This window comes from Rhipicephalus microplus, chromosome 2 (genome assembly GCF_043290135.1).
Source record: "Rhipicephalus microplus isolate Deutch F79 chromosome 2, USDA_Rmic, whole genome shotgun sequence".
Lineage (NCBI taxonomy): Eukaryota > Metazoa > Arthropoda > Arachnida > Ixodida > Ixodidae > Rhipicephalus > Rhipicephalus microplus.
In genome coordinates, this window is record NC_134701.1 from 236007716 (window position 1) to 236024488 (window position 16773).

General features: G+C 48.3%; 3 protein-coding genes across 3 annotated transcripts; 1 reads left to right on the forward strand and 2 right to left on the reverse strand.

Annotated features, from left to right (window-relative positions):
• Positions 1-445: 445 nt before the first annotated feature.
• On the forward strand, positions 446-7686 carry LOC119169513 (very long chain fatty acid elongase AAEL008004). Its single transcript, XM_037420555.2, has 2 exons — positions 446-783; positions 7671-7686. Exons 1-2 carry the CDS (start codon positions 446-448, stop codon positions 7684-7686), a joined length of 354 nt encoding a protein of 117 aa, XP_037276452.2.
• A 2067-nt stretch (positions 7687-9753) lies between these two features.
• On the reverse strand, positions 9754-10900 carry LOC119169358 (very long chain fatty acid elongase AAEL008004). The gene has a single exon (XM_037420460.2). The coding sequence runs from the start codon at positions 10795-10797 to the stop codon at positions 9985-9987; it is 813 nt and encodes a 270-aa protein (XP_037276357.2). The 5' UTR covers positions 10798-10900; the 3' UTR covers positions 9754-9984.
• A 2497-nt stretch (positions 10901-13397) lies between these two features.
• Positions 13398-15874, reverse strand: LOC119169512 (very long chain fatty acid elongase AAEL008004). The gene has a single exon (XM_075884746.1). It carries the CDS (start codon positions 15796-15798, stop codon positions 14983-14985), a length of 816 nt encoding a protein of 271 aa, XP_075740861.1. The 5' UTR covers positions 15799-15874; the 3' UTR covers positions 13398-14982.
• Between the last annotated feature and the right edge of the window lie 899 nt (positions 15875-16773).

Genomic DNA, 16773 nt, shown 5'->3' on the forward strand with positions numbered 1-16773 from the left:
ATGATCCTGCCACCCGGTTCTTGTCCGATCCCTCATTGTGGGCATGTGACAGCAGAGCAAAAGGCTCATCATCATCATCATCAACCATATTTCTTCGCCTTTATCTGCATCTGTAAGCGGCACGCTCTTTAGGTGGAGAAAATCATCATCACTGCTGAAGCAGGTGAAAGGACTTTATATAACAGCTTCGTGTACAAGAGCCCACGGTGATCTTAATCCCAGTGCAAGACCACAAGAAACAATGAGCTTCTTCGACGACGTAGTAGACGCTTTCATCGACACATGTGATTCACGCGTGAGGACTTGGCCACTGATGGGAAATCCCACAACGATGCTACTCTTGATGACAGGCTACGTCACGCTCTCCATCTGGTGGGCTCCATGGTTCATGCGCAGCCGAGGGCCATTTCACGTTCGCGGGTTGGTCCGAGCGTACGATCTCGCGATGGTCCTGTGGAACGCCTACTTCGCCGTTGCCATGGCGCGGTTGTCCTACTTTCACGAAGACGAACAGAAGCGCTACAGCTGGCTTTGTCAGGAACCAAACTACACACGCAGAGGGCTACCCTTACTCAACCTGGCCTGGTGGTACCTCATCATGAAGATCGTCGATCTCTTCGATACGGCGACTTTCGTGATGACCAAGAGAATGAGTCACCTGACCACGCTGCACGTATTCCACCACGTCTGCGTCATAGGTGTCGTGTGGATGTCGGTTCAAACTGGCGTCCTGGGGCAGAACGTTTTCCCCATGATTGTCAACGCCCTGGTGAACGTGCCGAGGTACTCGTACTACTTCCTCGCTGTTACATCGTGCATAATGAATAGCACAGCATAAACGGAGACATCTTGTTTATTTCATCTTCTTCCTTCTCCCCCGTGGCGGCCACCGAGCGCGTGCCACCGCACAGCGCTGTAGTCGGTAGCGACGCCTTATACCACATATCCCCTCTTGCAAAAAAAAAAAAAAAAAATAAAATAAAATAAAAATAAATGGTAGAAACACACAAAACTGTTTTTGTCTACTTCCTAACGAAGTCCTTCAATTTCTTTGGGGTCTTCTTTTTACGCTTGCTTTTCCTTGCAGGCGCATTAAATCCTGGACTGGTCAAAGCTTGCGTGCCGTCTGGTGGAGATGATACGGGGTCTGCCCTTTCATGACCATCCGCTCTTGATGTGTCCCATTGGGGGGCACTAGATGACCGATCAGATGCAGGGGACCAGTTCATAAGGGCAGCGGTTTCAGGCTGTAATGCATGAGAAGACCGATTAAATGCAGGTGTCCAGTTCATAACAGCAGGGGTGCCCGATTTCATTTTGTTGACCGCTCCGGAGTGAACTGCGATTAACTTAGATGCGTTCCACACACGCCCATCGTCCAAAAGGTACGAGGCCGGTCCCCGTTTTCCAATGATCTTCTTGGGCGCGGAAAATTGTGAAGACAGCTTACCGTGAGCTGCAGTTGTCTTAACGCGCACGTAATCACCAACGACGAAACTGGGTTCCTTGGCTCCACGTTTTTCATCGGTGTAGCTCTTCGAGATCATTTGCTTCTTTTTGACATGCTCTCGTAGCTGTTCAATCGCCCTTGACGGGTCCGTGCTGAAGCATCTGTCGGGCAATCCCAATATGTCAAGTCTGGTGCGAGGTTGGCGTCGATGAAGAAGAACAGCGGGTGTCGCACCAGTAGTCGCGTGAGGCGTACAGCGATATACTTGCAGGTAATCAAGCATGGCTGTTCGTACGTCACGACGTTCAAGCAGGGCTAGTTGAATGTACGACTTCAGCACCCTATTGAATCTCTCCACCAAGCCGTTAGCTTGTGGGTAATACACGGAAGAGTTGTAGTGCGTTATTCCACGCTCCGTGAGAAACTCGTCAAAGCTTGCTGAAGAGAACTGTGGTCCATGATCGGATACAATACTACGTGGGTAGCCTTCTCGCGCAAAAAGTTCAAGTAAAAACTTCTTCACTGTAGACGTGGTCGCATCTCGCACGAACGCCACTTCAGGCCACTTGCTATAATAGTCAATAACAGTAATCGCAAAACGGCAGTCGGCCGAAGCTTGCGTGAAAGGTCCCACAATGTCGATGGCAATTTTTTCCCACGCCGCGTCAGGAAGAGGAACAGGTTGCAGTGGCGCTGGAAAGGTACGTGCGGACTTGTCACAAGACTGGCAAATCACGCATGTGCGCACCAGTTCTTCAATGTGACTATCCATGCATGGCCACCAATAGGACTCTCTCAGGCGAGCTTTGGTACGACTAATGCCTGGATGTGACTCGTGGGCCAGATCCATAAGGCGGCGTGTCAACGTTGCAGGCACGACAATCCTGTCACCCCGGCATAGGATATCACTTACAACAGAGAGTTCAGCCTTCACGTAAAAGTAAGGTAGCAATTCTTTTGACAGTGATTTCTTGTCAGGCCAAGAAGTAGTCGTGAAGTGCTTAACTTCACAGATAATCTGATCATTGGCACTTGCTTCTTGAAGTTCTGGCATGGTAACTACGGGAGACAACAAACAGATAAATTCCTCTTCTGGTGCATCGCGGATTAAACTCTGGACGGGTAGCCTGGAGAGAGCGTCAGCCACGACGTTTTCGCTACCTTTCCTGTATTCGACGGTATAGTTGTAGCAGAGCAACCGTGAGGACCAGCGCGCAATCCTTAATGGTCGGTGACCGGTGCCTTTCGTCGAAAGAAGCGTAACCAGCGCTGCGTGATCCGTTCGTAAGATGAAAGGTCGTCCCCATAGATAAACGTGCCAGTGTTCGCAAGCCCAAACACAGGCAAGGGCCTCACGTTCGCCGACTGAGTATTTCCGCTCATGCGGTTGAAGTGTGCGGGAGGCGAATGCGACAGTTTGCAGTGAGGTCCCGTTGTCTTGCTGAAGTACTGCACCTAATCCATATCCTGAAGCATCAGTTGTAACGAACACAGGCAAGTGAGGATCGAAAAGATGAAGCACTTCGCAAGATGTGAGCAGAGATTTCAGGCGCTCCAAACTGCTCTGTGCTGCCGCACTCCAAACGAAAGAGGCTTGTCCTCGTAGCAAGGCGCGCATTGGCTCGACAACATCCGAAAAATGAGGAATGAACTTGGAATAGAAGCCTGCAAGCCCCAGTAGCGAGCGGAGTTCGTTAATATTTGTAGGTGATGGTGCCTTTGTTATCGCCTCAATGGATGACATCAACGGAAATAATCCTTTGGCGCTCACAACGTGACCTAGAAAAGTCAACTCTGCCACGTCAAAGACACACTTGTTGTTGAGCCGGAGGCCAGCATCAGAAAGACGTTGCAATACAGCGCGCAAGTTTCCCAAATGGTCCTCTCGGGATCGCCCATACACGATGATGTCATCAATGTAAAATAGGACACATTTGCACCCTTTCAAGATCATGTGCATCATTTTCTGGAACGCTGATGGCGCCGACGCCAGTCCGAAGCAAACCCTCTTGAAGCGAAATAGTCCATCGTGAGTGATGAACGTGGTAAGGTCACGGCTCTCTAAACTGAGCGGTAACTGGTGATATGCAGAAGCTAAGTCTAGCTTCGAGAAACGCTGTGCCCCAGCCAGGCTGTTCAGGAGCTCCTCAGTTTGTGGCAAAGGAAAACTGTCTACTACCACAGCTTTGTTTGGCTCCCGTAAGTCAACACACATGCGAATCGAGCCGTCTTTTTTTCTGGCTACGACAATAGGGGAGACCCACTCAGAAGAGTCGACACGCTCAATGATGCCCTGAGCTTCTAATTTCTGAACTTCTGCCGAGACTTGCTCGCGAATGACAAGTGGCAGTCGTCTCAGTTTGCTGGCCACCGGTTGTACAGACGCGCGAACTCTGACCTTGTGAGTGAAACCTCTCACAGTTCCCAGCTCTTTTGCAAATAGGTGCTCAAACTCAGAACGTAATTCTGGAGGTAGCACCGGAGTTTCTTGCGTCATTAGAAGACACCTGAGCGGTGACCCTTGGATCTTCATATCCAGAGCAGCGATGCCGTCTAATCCCAGAATGGTCGTTCCCCCAGGCACAACGTATAGTAGAACAGAAGTGCATCGGCCGTGAAATGAGGCAGTAGCAATGAAGCATCCTTGTATAGGAATTGCTGCCTTTGAATAATCGAGAAGCTGGACGGATGTAGACTTCAGTGGATACGCTTTAGAAAAATAGCGTTGGTAAAGTTCTTCGGCCAGGATCGAAACCGATGATCCTGTATCGATCAAAAATGGTACAGAAATTCCTTCTATTTCCAACGCTGCGTAAATTCCCTTCTTACGGCTCCAGATCTGACAAACACTTAAATGGTCGTCTGGATCAGCTGTATCGTTACCTTCCGCTACATGCTGAACATTCTTCTCAAACTTCCGCAATGACTTGCACACCTTTTCAAGATGGCCAATTTTCTCACATTGTCGACACCTATGTGCTTTGGCCTTGCACAGAGAGCTATTTGCAAGGTGTGCCGTAGAACCACAACGATAACATACTTGCTCTTTCGGAGATATGCGACTTTGACCGTGCATGTTATAGCAAGTACATGTGCTACAATGCCGTTCTCTGTGATTTGAAGTATCTTTTACACGATGAACTTGCAAGTCATTTTGTGCAAGTTCTCTTGCTTCATTAGTCGCTTGATCATGCTGTTTGGCAATGGTAAGAGCCTTAGAAAGCGTGAGAGACTCTTCCAGCAGAAGGCGTTCACGTAAGTATCCACTTGTGGTTTTCTCTATGAGCTGGTCGCGTATCATGTCGTCCGTTAGATCACCGAAATTGCATGCTCCTACAAGACTTCTCAGCGCGGTGACGTAATCAGCCGCAGTCTCACCTGGGGCCTGCGTACGTTGACGGAAACGGTGACGCGCTGCAGTGACGTTCAACGTGGTTTTGAAGTGACCTTCCAGCGTCGCGATGGCGCGGTCGAACACATCAGGACTAGGGGACGTCAGTGTACCTGCCGCAGCGCTCGCAGGCACGAGGCACGGGTCGTCAGTAGTCGTCAGAGTCTGGAAGATACGTTGTCCTTCCAAGCCCAAGCAGTTGAGCAGGATCGCCTTCCGACGAATGGCAGGTAGGTCGAAGGCGCCCGAAGCAACCATGTAATTCTTGAAAGCCTGGATCCATTGCTCCCATGGAATGTCCGGGTGTCCAGGTGACGACAGGAACGGAGGTGGCGGCTGTAGCCCCGAAATACTCATCGTAGAAGATGGTAGGCAATAAACGAGGGCACAGATGAGGTTCAGGCCGGTAGCACATGGGCTGGTGAATCCTCGTCGCCAAAATATGTTACATCGTGCATAATGAATAGCACAGCATAAACGGAGACATCTTGTTTATTTCATCTTCTTCCTTCTCCCCCGTGGCGGCCACCGAGCGCGTGCCACCGCACAGCGCTGTAGTCGGTAGCGACGCCTTATACCACACTCGCGACGTTTGGACCCGCAGCGCGCAAGTGGGTTTGGTGGAAACGCTACTTGACTCAGCTTCAGATTGCGCAGCTCGCGTCCTTCGTCATCTTTGGAGCCGTGCCTCTGTTCGTGGACTGCGGATTCCCGCGATGGATGGCGCTAATTATGACTGGCACCCCGCTGGTGCTGTTGGTCATGTTTTGTGGCTTTTATCGACGGTCGTACTTGGCCAAGAGGAGCATCGGATGGCTGGAAGAGTGTTGTGACGTTGAGGCGCACTCGAAACGTGGTTGATAGCCCCGTGCATAGACTAGCGAGTCGTCTTGCGTAAAAATAAATGTATGGCGTGGAAGAGGCTTTTAGCAGTCCTTTTCACGTCCTCGACTTAGGACAGTGCCGTGTATGTTGTATATGTGTTGAGCCGATATGTATCAGGGGGTAAGAGTTTCAGTTGTAGCAACATCCGCTACACATTATTTCGGGTCACACCTTTCGGTTTGGCAATACTTCGGCACACGTTTTCGAAGCTGTAGCGTCGTGACAGTTTCCTTTGAAACGGTAGCATAATTCCGAAGGACTCCTCAGTTGTATGTTTTGATTATTAACGATACCTACTCTCTTTTTGCAGAAAAGTGAAGTCCAGTTCTGTGAAGTTAATTGACAGTGTTTATTTTTAATCGCTCTTGGCCTTACATTACCTAAAACCCGGTTTTGTCCGATTTAAGCGTAGTTTGACAGTATGTACGCTGTGGGGTCCGATTACAGTGAGCGAGAAAAAGAAAGGACTGCATTTTCTCGATGAGGTGGCAACTTTCAGGCACATTTGACTAAGTCGTTGCCATGCTGGCCACTAGATGACCCCGAAAACGATCACTCGAGAATGCCCCCTCTGTGATCCCGTTGCATCCAACAAGTAATGAATGAAGCCCATGTGCCACTTGAGACAATGGTGAGGCAATGCCACGTAGATAGTGAGTTTTTATGGTGTTTGCTGAGTGGCCAATCACCGACTCCAGAACTTTTTTTTCTTAAAGCAGCTCCGCCTCAGTAGTGCTGAGCCTGTAGGAAAGTGCGCAGTTGGGCAGCCTTCTTTGTTTGTTTGTTTGTTTGTTTGTTTGTTTGTTTGTTTGTTTGTTTGTTTGTTTGTAGCCTGGAAATCAAGGCACTCACTGATTTTTTGGGATTGGCGAAGAAAACATATAGTATCCTATGGACGGTAACTGCACCATTGCTTACCAAAAAAAAGCGTACAAGAAAGAAGACATCACCAAAAAAAAATCCAGAGGGTGAGAAACAGAAGAAGCAAAAAGAATGAAGGATTATTATAATTACTATCGTGATTATAATAGTGCTGAGTTTCATCACAAGCTGAGTTTGCCGCTTTTGTTTCTCTTCGATCTTCTTCTTTTCCCTCTATTCACTGTTCTCTTTTCCAGTTTATTCCATGTTTTTATCTAATTATCTTTTTATATCTTTTTCTCCTTTTCTATTTCTCGCTTGCTTCCTTTTTCAATTTTAATGCGCGGTTTGTGTTGTATTTATTCAGCAATAGTTATAATTTCCGCATTTTAAATCATCATAAAGGCACCCGAACAACAAGAGAAAGAAAGTTTGCGTTGAAATTATCAAGTCTCTCGAATGAAGAAGACTTCTCCAGGGCACGAGCGTGCGCTCAATATGCTACAGCTATATGCCATAACTCAGCATGTGTGGTTCTGTCTGCGTTACGTCAGGCGACGACGACATCATACGACAGCCTGGCCTCCTAGACTGTTCCGCCCTTTATGTCGTACAGCAAGTGCTTTTCACGGGCCCCCACGCGTCCTATATTACGGAGTACAGCTGGTCTGACGTCACAAAGCTCCAAAACTCTGATTGCACCGCCATTTCGCACCCCCACTTAACCACCGTCATGTCGATACGAATTTCAGTGTCTGTAGTACGACAGTGCCCTATATACGAAAAAAAAACCGGGTAGCTATGTGTTGATTGATATGTGGGGTTTAACGTCCCAAAACCACCGTATGATTATGAAAGACGCCGTAGCGGAGGGCTCCGAAAATTTTGACCACCTGGGGTTCTTTAACGTGCACCCAAACCTGAGCACACGGGCCTACAACATTCCCGCCTCCATCGGAAATGCAGCCGCCGCAGCCGGGATTCGATTCCGCGACCTGCGGGTCAGCAGCCTTAGCCACTAGACCACCGCGACAGGGCAGCCATATGTGTTGAGGCGTGTGAATGAAGGGCGTTCCTTTTCAGGAACATACGCACATGAGGCATCAAAACGCCTTTACCTGTGCCACTCTTGGCCGGCGTCGAGTTCAATAATTCGTGACCGCCGCAAGGCACCAACTGTTTCTCGGCCTCGGGCTATAGCCTATGCACCACGTGCAGCTTGTCACGTCGTCCACATCGGCCACGTGCGGAAGGAAGCAAGCTACCAACCTATCCCGTTTTCTTCGAAGTCGACCGCTCTCAAGTCACACGCCCGGAGTAGGCCACTGCCCTTGAACGTGCGGTGGCAACCTGCGCACGTCTGCCGTGAACTTTTCTTTTCTCTCTTTTTTTCCTGTCACTATCGTTGCCACCAAGTGCTGTAAGTCCAAGTGGTTCCCATCGAAAAGCTCCACAAGAGAGTTTCACGGCCAAGGTCAGTGACTGGACGGTGCTGCGAAGGCCGTGATTATATCGTTACGTGATTGCAGTTGGCTCCGATGTATAGGATAATCAAATAATTGAAAAGACAAGAAGGCACACGCGGGTGCATTTTAATGTGTGACGATGCGAGTGTGGCGACGAAACAACTTATGGGGGTTTTTGAATGGAGCCGTTGTCATTGCATTGAAACACCGAGTGTATAGGTGCGTTCTTTATTTTTTCGTTGACTTTTCTAACGAAAACCTGTCAAATAATAAAACGGAAGGATCCCGGTAGGTGAGGACAAGCGCTCTATGGAAGACGTTCGTAAATACATTCATTTTTCTTGACGTGAAGTGAAAGCGTGCCCATACTACTCGTTTTTCTAAGCGCGCTATTATTTTCTTGATCAGCGTTGGTTCCGTGTTTATCGCAATTCCTCATTTTCGATAAATTATAACACTGCTGACAATGATATTATTACTTCATTGGTATCCTTTTTATATATATTTGTGGAAACATTTTTTAAGTTTCAGCACCTGATAACGAGCTATATTCTTAGAGGCGCAATGCATGAACTATGTGAACGTTTGTTTTTATATCGAGACCCTGCCCTTGAGCATAGTAATCAGTGATGCTAAAGAGAAACATTTGCGCGGACATCTACTTGCGCGGGTTCCTACTGTACCCTGACGTCACGACATGGTATGAGCAGCGCCACCAGCCGGTAGTATGGGCACGCGCAAGCTTTCGTGACGTATACTAGTCCGCACGTATCTTCTTCGATCGCCTGCTTCGTCTGCTGCGCGCCGCGCGTGTGGCAACTGTCGCGGCACGAGGGCACAACGTTGGTATCGCATCATGTTTAAGACACAGGTGCTTTGTTGACAATCCGAACTTCGTCAGTAACTGCATGTTACGAGTGAACGTATCAGGACTGACGTGCAGCGAACAGAGTTAACTCTGCTTGGTTGGCGTCCATGGACTCCGCCTCGGCCACAGCCACTGTTTGTACGTTACACCGTGGCCGCGGCGCACGAAGTCGACCCACGCTTGTGTCAGCGCCGGATCGGACGGGAATCGGTGGAACTTGCAGCTTATTGTCCCCAGTTTCACTGGCACAACACTTCACACAGCAAAATATTCTCTCCATGACTACAAACTCAAAATAGAACACTTTTGTTGTACTCTGATATGCGTATTCGCACGCAGGTATACTATTCCAGATTCTGCTAGCTCTCTTCACAGGTGCGCTGGATGACAGTGACCACATGACGCGAGTAGGCGATCGAGAAGGCAATGCGCAAGCTGGCATTTTTCGAGTTTTGGTGTCTGACATCATCACAACTTGGCAGATCGCTGCGTGAAGTCACCAGGATTAGTACTATAGCCTGACGTCAAGTTAGTGTGGATGTCGTTAGGTGCGCCACTAGAGAATTGACTTTAATGTCAAACTGAAATATCTTATTAGCACTTGCTGAGCATCACACTAGCTCAGAGCTCTCTCTGCGTACAGGAGATTCGTATGGCAAAGTAAAATCGCCACCAAAAAAAAAAAGGTGTCACTACCCCCTTAAGGTGTGGCACAAAACAGGATGACAAGTGAGGAAAGTGCATGAAACCACAGCCAATTAAGCGTCACAGCGCAGAAGGTTTTGTTACATCGACTACATATAAGTGTACTAAGAAACCACAATTCACAAGGTTGTGGTGCACGCAGTACATTTATAGTAGAACAGAGGCTTACATGCATAACAAAAAGGAAGTCTTTGTTGATTGCAGTGAAGCTTGCCATCAGGACAAGATCAGGCATTATTTAAGTGAAAACATAAGCGAAATGTGCACATGTAGTGACAAAAGCTTTCGAACACATCACGGCCTGTTACAGCTTGGGAAAGTAGTAATCAATGGTATATCGAAGTTTCCAGTCTCAAGTTCACTTCTTCTTCCTGATAAAGCCATTCTGCGTTGATAGCGTCTTTCTGTGGCTGTAAGCACTCGTGTAGAACCGAAGAAACATGACGAGGAAAAACACGCCCTGCGGCAGACCGATTAAGATGTGAGCCCTTGGGTAGCCGCAATCCACGAACAACGGTATCGACGCGTGGAGCATCAAAACTACGAACTGAAACATCTGGAGCTGTGTCAGATACCGCTTCCACCACAGGTATCGCCGCACCGACGGCCCCAGAAGAGACAACAGGTAGTAAGAGTACATGACTACGTGCACGAAGCTGTTGAAAATGATAGTGAACGCCGCGTGTCCGTCCGCTCCGTAGGCGAGGCCATACCAGCCGGTGGACACTACCAGGACGTGGTGGGCCACGTGCAGGAGAGACACGTGCGATTCTTTCTTACGCAGCACGAAGAACACGGTATCGAGAAAGTCGAAAACTCTGATCCAGAAGTACATCAAGCAGTGGTTCAACATGCTCATGGTATCTTCGTCCTGCGCTTCGAAGTCAATACCCTGACAGAAGAAGCTGTAGCCACCGCCCAGGTACGTCTTTGAGAGGAAAGCCGCCACGAAGTAACAGTTCAAGAGCACCATTGTGGAGTTGTAGATCACGATGACAGGCTTGATGCCATCGAATGGCGCGCGTCCTTTCATAAAACGCGGCCCACCTATTTTAACGACGTAAACGTAGCCGAGTACGAGCACGAGCAGGAACGGAACATTGCCGACCAGGAACCAGTCGGTGGTGCGCGGGTCTCTCTTGAAGAAGCTGCTTTGAGGGGCAAAGATCATCGTCGCAGGATCGGCGAAAGCCAAGACGTATGAGCTGCCGACGTGGGCCGCAGCCGACTACGCTGCTTCTGTCCGTTTAAGGAATACCTACGCATCACCCGGAGTTTTCAAATCGTTGTGATGTGATGAGAGGTTGGCGGTGGATGTTAGACCTTATTGTACGAGAGGGAATCGGCGTGAAAGGGAGTCCTAAAGCATTAGTGACCTCTAGAACTGGGCGTGTGCTCGCATCTCATTGAGGGCGCTTTACGAGTCCATGAATTAGCCTCGTTGCGAAAACCATCTTTACACGTGGTACGTTTAAATACTTTGAATGAGACATGCTGCTTCTCCGGCTGCTGTCGTTAAGGCATAGAAAACGACCGAAAATGCTGCCACGTGAAGCGTATTACACTGGCTCAAAAAGTTGCGCATTAGGAAAGCGCGATGACACCAAGAACCATAAACATTCCTTTTTGAGCTCTACAACCAAGGATGGTATCTGAACACTACTACGAACGTCTGCGGAGGAAAATTAACGAGGCGTTGCTCACGCGGGCCGTAAATGGCAAATACCAAAACGTAAATTGTTGGGACTGCGTTTTTCTTTTCTTTTTTTTTAGTGTGTGTGTGTCTGGGGGGGGGGGAGGCTATTAGGGCGCTTGTAGACGCAACCTGCGTCATGGCAGACAGTTATATGTCCCGATAGTTTCAGTTACAGTCCCGACAATTATAGGCAAGTCTCGGAAGCAGCAAGTGAATGGTGGACACAGGACCTCCGATTCTTGATACTTACGGCATGAAGAACATTATTTAAAGATCCAGACAAGTGCTACCCCTTAGGACGACACCGCACGGCGCTCTTACGTTGCCTCTTGAATTAGAATGGACTGCTGACCAACTCACAGGAAAACAGTGAAGACGAAAACCATGAAAATTTACACTTGTGGGCAGCAGTGCGATACACACAATGTGTTTGGTCAACTAAAGCTGAGCGCAGGCGATAGCACAGCATACGAGGTATTTTGGCATCGGTTAGTTTGTGGGTTTTAACGCCTTGAAGCAACTCAACCTGTTAGAGTGGGAGATAATTTCGATCACCTGGGGTTTTATAACGTGTGCTGACAATGCATACCAGAAGGGCTCCATCTATACACAACCAACGCGGCCGCGATCTAAACCGTGTCTTTCAAGTCAGCAGCTGAGCACCGAAACCATTGAGCCACTGATATGGCAGTAGCCAGAGATTTAAGTTAATCGTCACTTCATAAACTTATCATGGCGAATGCAGACAAGGAGTACGGCCCCGTAGAACATATAGTTAACGTGCAATTGAAAGTGGCCATGCCACTTTATAAGGAACTGAAGCCTCCCAAGCATTTACTTACGCCGTAAACAACTTATCGCTTGGCCGGGGAATGCCTCTGCATGTAAAGTTGTGAACCAGTGGGTATCGCTCAGCAGGATTCGATCCACGTAACCCCATAGCTGAAGCGGACGCCCCTTAGACCTTCTGCTACGGTTCAGGAAGAATGCAAATGGATTTACCATGGACAACCTGTTTCCATTTTTCAATTTAAGCAATGAAATTCACAAAATCAAATCAGCCTCACACTAACCAATGCAAAATGCCTTTGCTTTTTTTCTTTTGTTATGAACGATGAAACTAACTTAGTAGGCATCGGTGATTAATTTCCATGGCTTTGAACACGAGTAATGCGATAACAGCTGGTTCAGAAGACAGACGTGTTTAACAAAGAATACTTTCTTTGCAGCATTTAAATGCACGCAGAGTAATCACACTTCCAGTCTCCGCGGTTCGAAAAACAGCGTACAGTTTACTAAGTGCGAATCATGCCTAGTAGCTAAATGACACCCGTTCATTTAAGCCCTCACGTCCTCCTGCTGTCCCAGCCCCTCCCCTTTCCCTTTGCCTGGCGATAGCTCATTCATGCACGAGCCTGCCCTGCTCAAATACAAACATACGTACACAATGCAGCCCACGTGGACGTAGAGAGAAACCGAGGGAGGGAGGGGGGAGTATGAAAAGGTTAGACTTCATTCAAACAATATGAGACATTGAGCTTTGGTATATAATGTGCAGCAGTGTAGATTTGTGTGGACATCTTGCAGTGCAGGTCATCAGCCTTTGTTGCGTCAAGATGACGATGCCAGGAGCTGTGGAATATACTTACCTTGACTAGGTCCTGTCTTGCTTAATGTCCCTTGCTAGCAGTAGGCAGGAGTCGCACATTGTAGACTCGAGTATATACATCCAGCCAACCAAATGCCACAACACTGTTTTCGCTCGTCTATAGTATGCTCACTTACACGCTGAAATACAGGCTGCCCATTCCGCCATAGCCAAGAACGCTGGAGTTGTTCGCCTCCCTCAGCAACATAGTAGCTATGATATTGATACAACCACTGCGAGGACTGGCAAAGACATACAGTGTGTCAACATGTGCATATTACAATACCATGGCTCTCAAATACCTAGCTTGAAACCGTTGAATAGTGGTCGCCAGAACTGCGTCTTAATCAAGCACCGGGGACATTTTGCACAAGCTTGTGCACTTATGATGTAGAAACGAAATGAGAGTCAGAAACACGCACACACATAGCACGTATGTAATGACCGATGATTTGCTTTATTTGTGACATAAGAAAAAAACAGCAGCTGTAGTAAAAATATTCAAGATGGATCACATGATGCTGCACCGTAGCTCCCAGTATGGCCTAGACGCTTTAGCGTGTGGCTTATGATCACTTATCACGCGACCTTCATAAGGCATGTAGATCCAAGACGCACAACAAGCCCCGTAGCTGCGAACCTACGACATGCAGACGAATGGGCTCTCACGGTCAGCACTTTCTTCGATAGATTGTTAGCACAGAGCGATTCCACCACAAGCTTATATTAAGCCACCAAACATGCATCAGGTTAATTATCACAACCCAGCCCTGCCGCGGTGGTCTAGTGGCTAAGGCACTCGGCTGCTGAACCGCATGTCGCGGGATTGAATCCCGGCTGCGGCGGCTGCATTTTCGATGGAGGCGAAAATGCTGTAGGCCCATGTGCTCAGACTTGGGTGCACGTTAAAGAACCCCAGGTGTTCGAAATTTCCGGAGCCTTCCACTAAGGCGTCTTTCACAATCATATGGTGGTTTTGAGAACTTAAACTCCACAAATAAATCAATCATGATTATCGTAACCCCCTTTATGGTGATCATGATATATGGAATTTAACGTCTCAAAACCACAATATATTAGGACAGGCACCATGGTGTAGTGCTCCGGGAAATTTGAACATCTTGTGTTCTTTAACGTGCACTGATATGGCACAGTACATGGTCCTCCAGCACTTTCCCTCAACACGTTTCATAGTATTCCGTGGCTTTAATACATATTCACTGCTCTCTTTGCTAAAGCAGATATTTGCAGGCTTAGCATTCGTTCCGTGACCAGGAACCTCAAAAGCGTGTCTACATTTTGAATTCTCCTCTCGATAGCGCTGAATAACGTATGATGCTGTATTTCACAAAACATCACGTGTTATTGTGTTAAGGCACTGTATCAACTGCTTGTGTCCAGCGTTATGACGTGGCGTCGATGCGTGGTATAGTCGCGTACCTCACCCTGGTGTTTCAGAATTGATTACGCCAACCATTTTCATTTTGGCAAGCACGAAATATGCGGTGCAAAAGGCATACAAGAAAGTGTTTACATTGGAAAATACAAGCTACACCCTCATGAAAAAAACGTTTACCTGCTACTATTCATGACTATCCTGTTCATGACTAGTCATGACTATCCGCTTATATCTTGCGTCAATGATACATGTTGACTCTTTGTCAGGCAATCCTCCCTACCCCGCCTCCCTGAAGGGGGTACAAAGTCATCTCTAAAAGACAGTTGGCGCGTATCTTTAAAAATAATTTTTTGTGTGGCAAATCAGGACTTCCAAAAAGTCTAGCAGGTAACTTTTTTTTCTTAGAATATACTACTATAGTTATGTTGACATCTTCATATGAATTACGGAAGCTTTTCCTGTGTAAGTTAACTTTATCATTGGTCGACCGCCTTAACGAATCCTATACATCCACAGGCAAGAGTGGATAATCTCTAACGGATAGTTGAAGCGTATTCTCTAGCAACTTTTATTGACTATCGATTGGCTCTGTAAGGCAATGGTACTCCCTGGCTCATTTGGTCTTCGCCTTGGCGGCTCTATCCTGCGCGGCTTTTCTGCCGTCTATGTAAGCATTGATGTAGAAGCGAAGGAACATGTAGAGGAAGAAGAAGCCCTGCGGCAGCCCGATGAGGATGTGCAAACGTGGGTAGCCACAATCGATGAACAGTGGGATCACCACATGCACAATGAGGATCACAAACTGAATCATCTGGAACAGGGTCAAGTAACGTTTCCACCACAGGTGCTTCCGAACGGATGGCCCAAAGAGGGACAGAAAGTAGTAGCTGTACATGATTATGTGTACAAAGCTGTTGAAGATCACCGCAAAGGCCGCGTGTCCGTCCGAACCGTAGGCGAGGCCGAACCAACCGTTGAAAACCACAAGGACGTGATGGACCACGTGCAGGGTGGACACGTGCGATTCCTTCTTACGCAACACAAAGAAGAGTGTATCCAGAAAATCGGCGACCCTAACCCAAAAGTACATCCAGTAATGGGCAAGGAGGTTTATGGTGGCTTCGTCTCGGGCTTCGAAGTCGATTCCCTGGCAGATGAAGTTGTAGCCACCACCCAGGTAGGTCCTGGTGAGAAAGGCTACCGCAAAGTAGCAGTTGGCTAGCACCATGGAGGCGTTGTAGAGCATGATGATGGGTTTGATGTTGTCGAAAGGCCGGCGATGCTTCATGAAGCGGGGCCCACCGATCTTGACGACATAAACGTAAGCCGACAGCAGCAGCACGATGAACTGCACATTGCCGACCAAGGACCAGCCGTCGGTGCGGGGGTCCCTCCTGAGGAGACTTCCATGGGACGAAGCTGCATCCATGACGATGGGTGAGCGGGACCCCAGTTTCTAGCTGGCAGCCGGCACAGCAGACCCACGTCGTTTGAGTGCAGAAAATGTCATCACTCGCAGTCTAAAGGAAATCGCTAGAAAATGATGCGACAACTTACTTTGCGAGCAGAAAGCCCGGTTTGGAACAGTACCCCAGGAACATTAAATGCTTGAAAACAGGGCGTGTGCTCGTTTAGAGCCTACGACGTTCCCGAAGGCCGGCTTGTTAGGGTAATTTCCTTTCAAAATACGGGACGCTGGGCCTCTTTATGAACCACCATAGAAATGACATTGTGAACGTTGAGCCAGTCGTTATGGCTAAGTGTGACAAGACGGGGTGCACTCCACTCGTTGCCCGACATGTTGCCACGGGTGCACGAGTAGGCATGCAGTCTGTGCGCGCCAAAAAAAGTGCGCAAGAACGTGAAATTTTCCAAACATTCGCAGACAATACAGTTGTGCACCGCTGCCCAGGAATATGCACCCAGCAGTTAGTATCAACAGGAGAGATGCACGAGCCAGGGGGTTAATCAAAAAAGTCAATATGGAGACAGAGGGGGCCACTTTGTTGACTCGGCTGCCTAGGAGGATCGAACTAAGTTCGCAGCGGCGGTAGTGGATAACCAGGAGAAATGCACAAACTGCGCACCATTATTTACACAAGAAAACCTGATATCGCTGCACAAGTTGTCGCTGCATCGGCACTAACAGATGATGAGCACGCGGAAATGCTATGCAGTGACTCGAAAACGGCTATCAGAGCTTTCAGCAAGGGTACTACACCACGGGCTTCGAGGATAGTTGACCCAAGACAGCGGGTTCGAATCCCAGCTGAGGCGGCTGCATATCCGATGGAGGCGGAAATCTCGTAGGCCCGTGTGCTCAGATTTGGGTTCACGTTAAAGAACCCCAGGTGTTCGAAATTTCCGCAGCCCTCCACTACGGCGTCTCTCATAATCATATGGT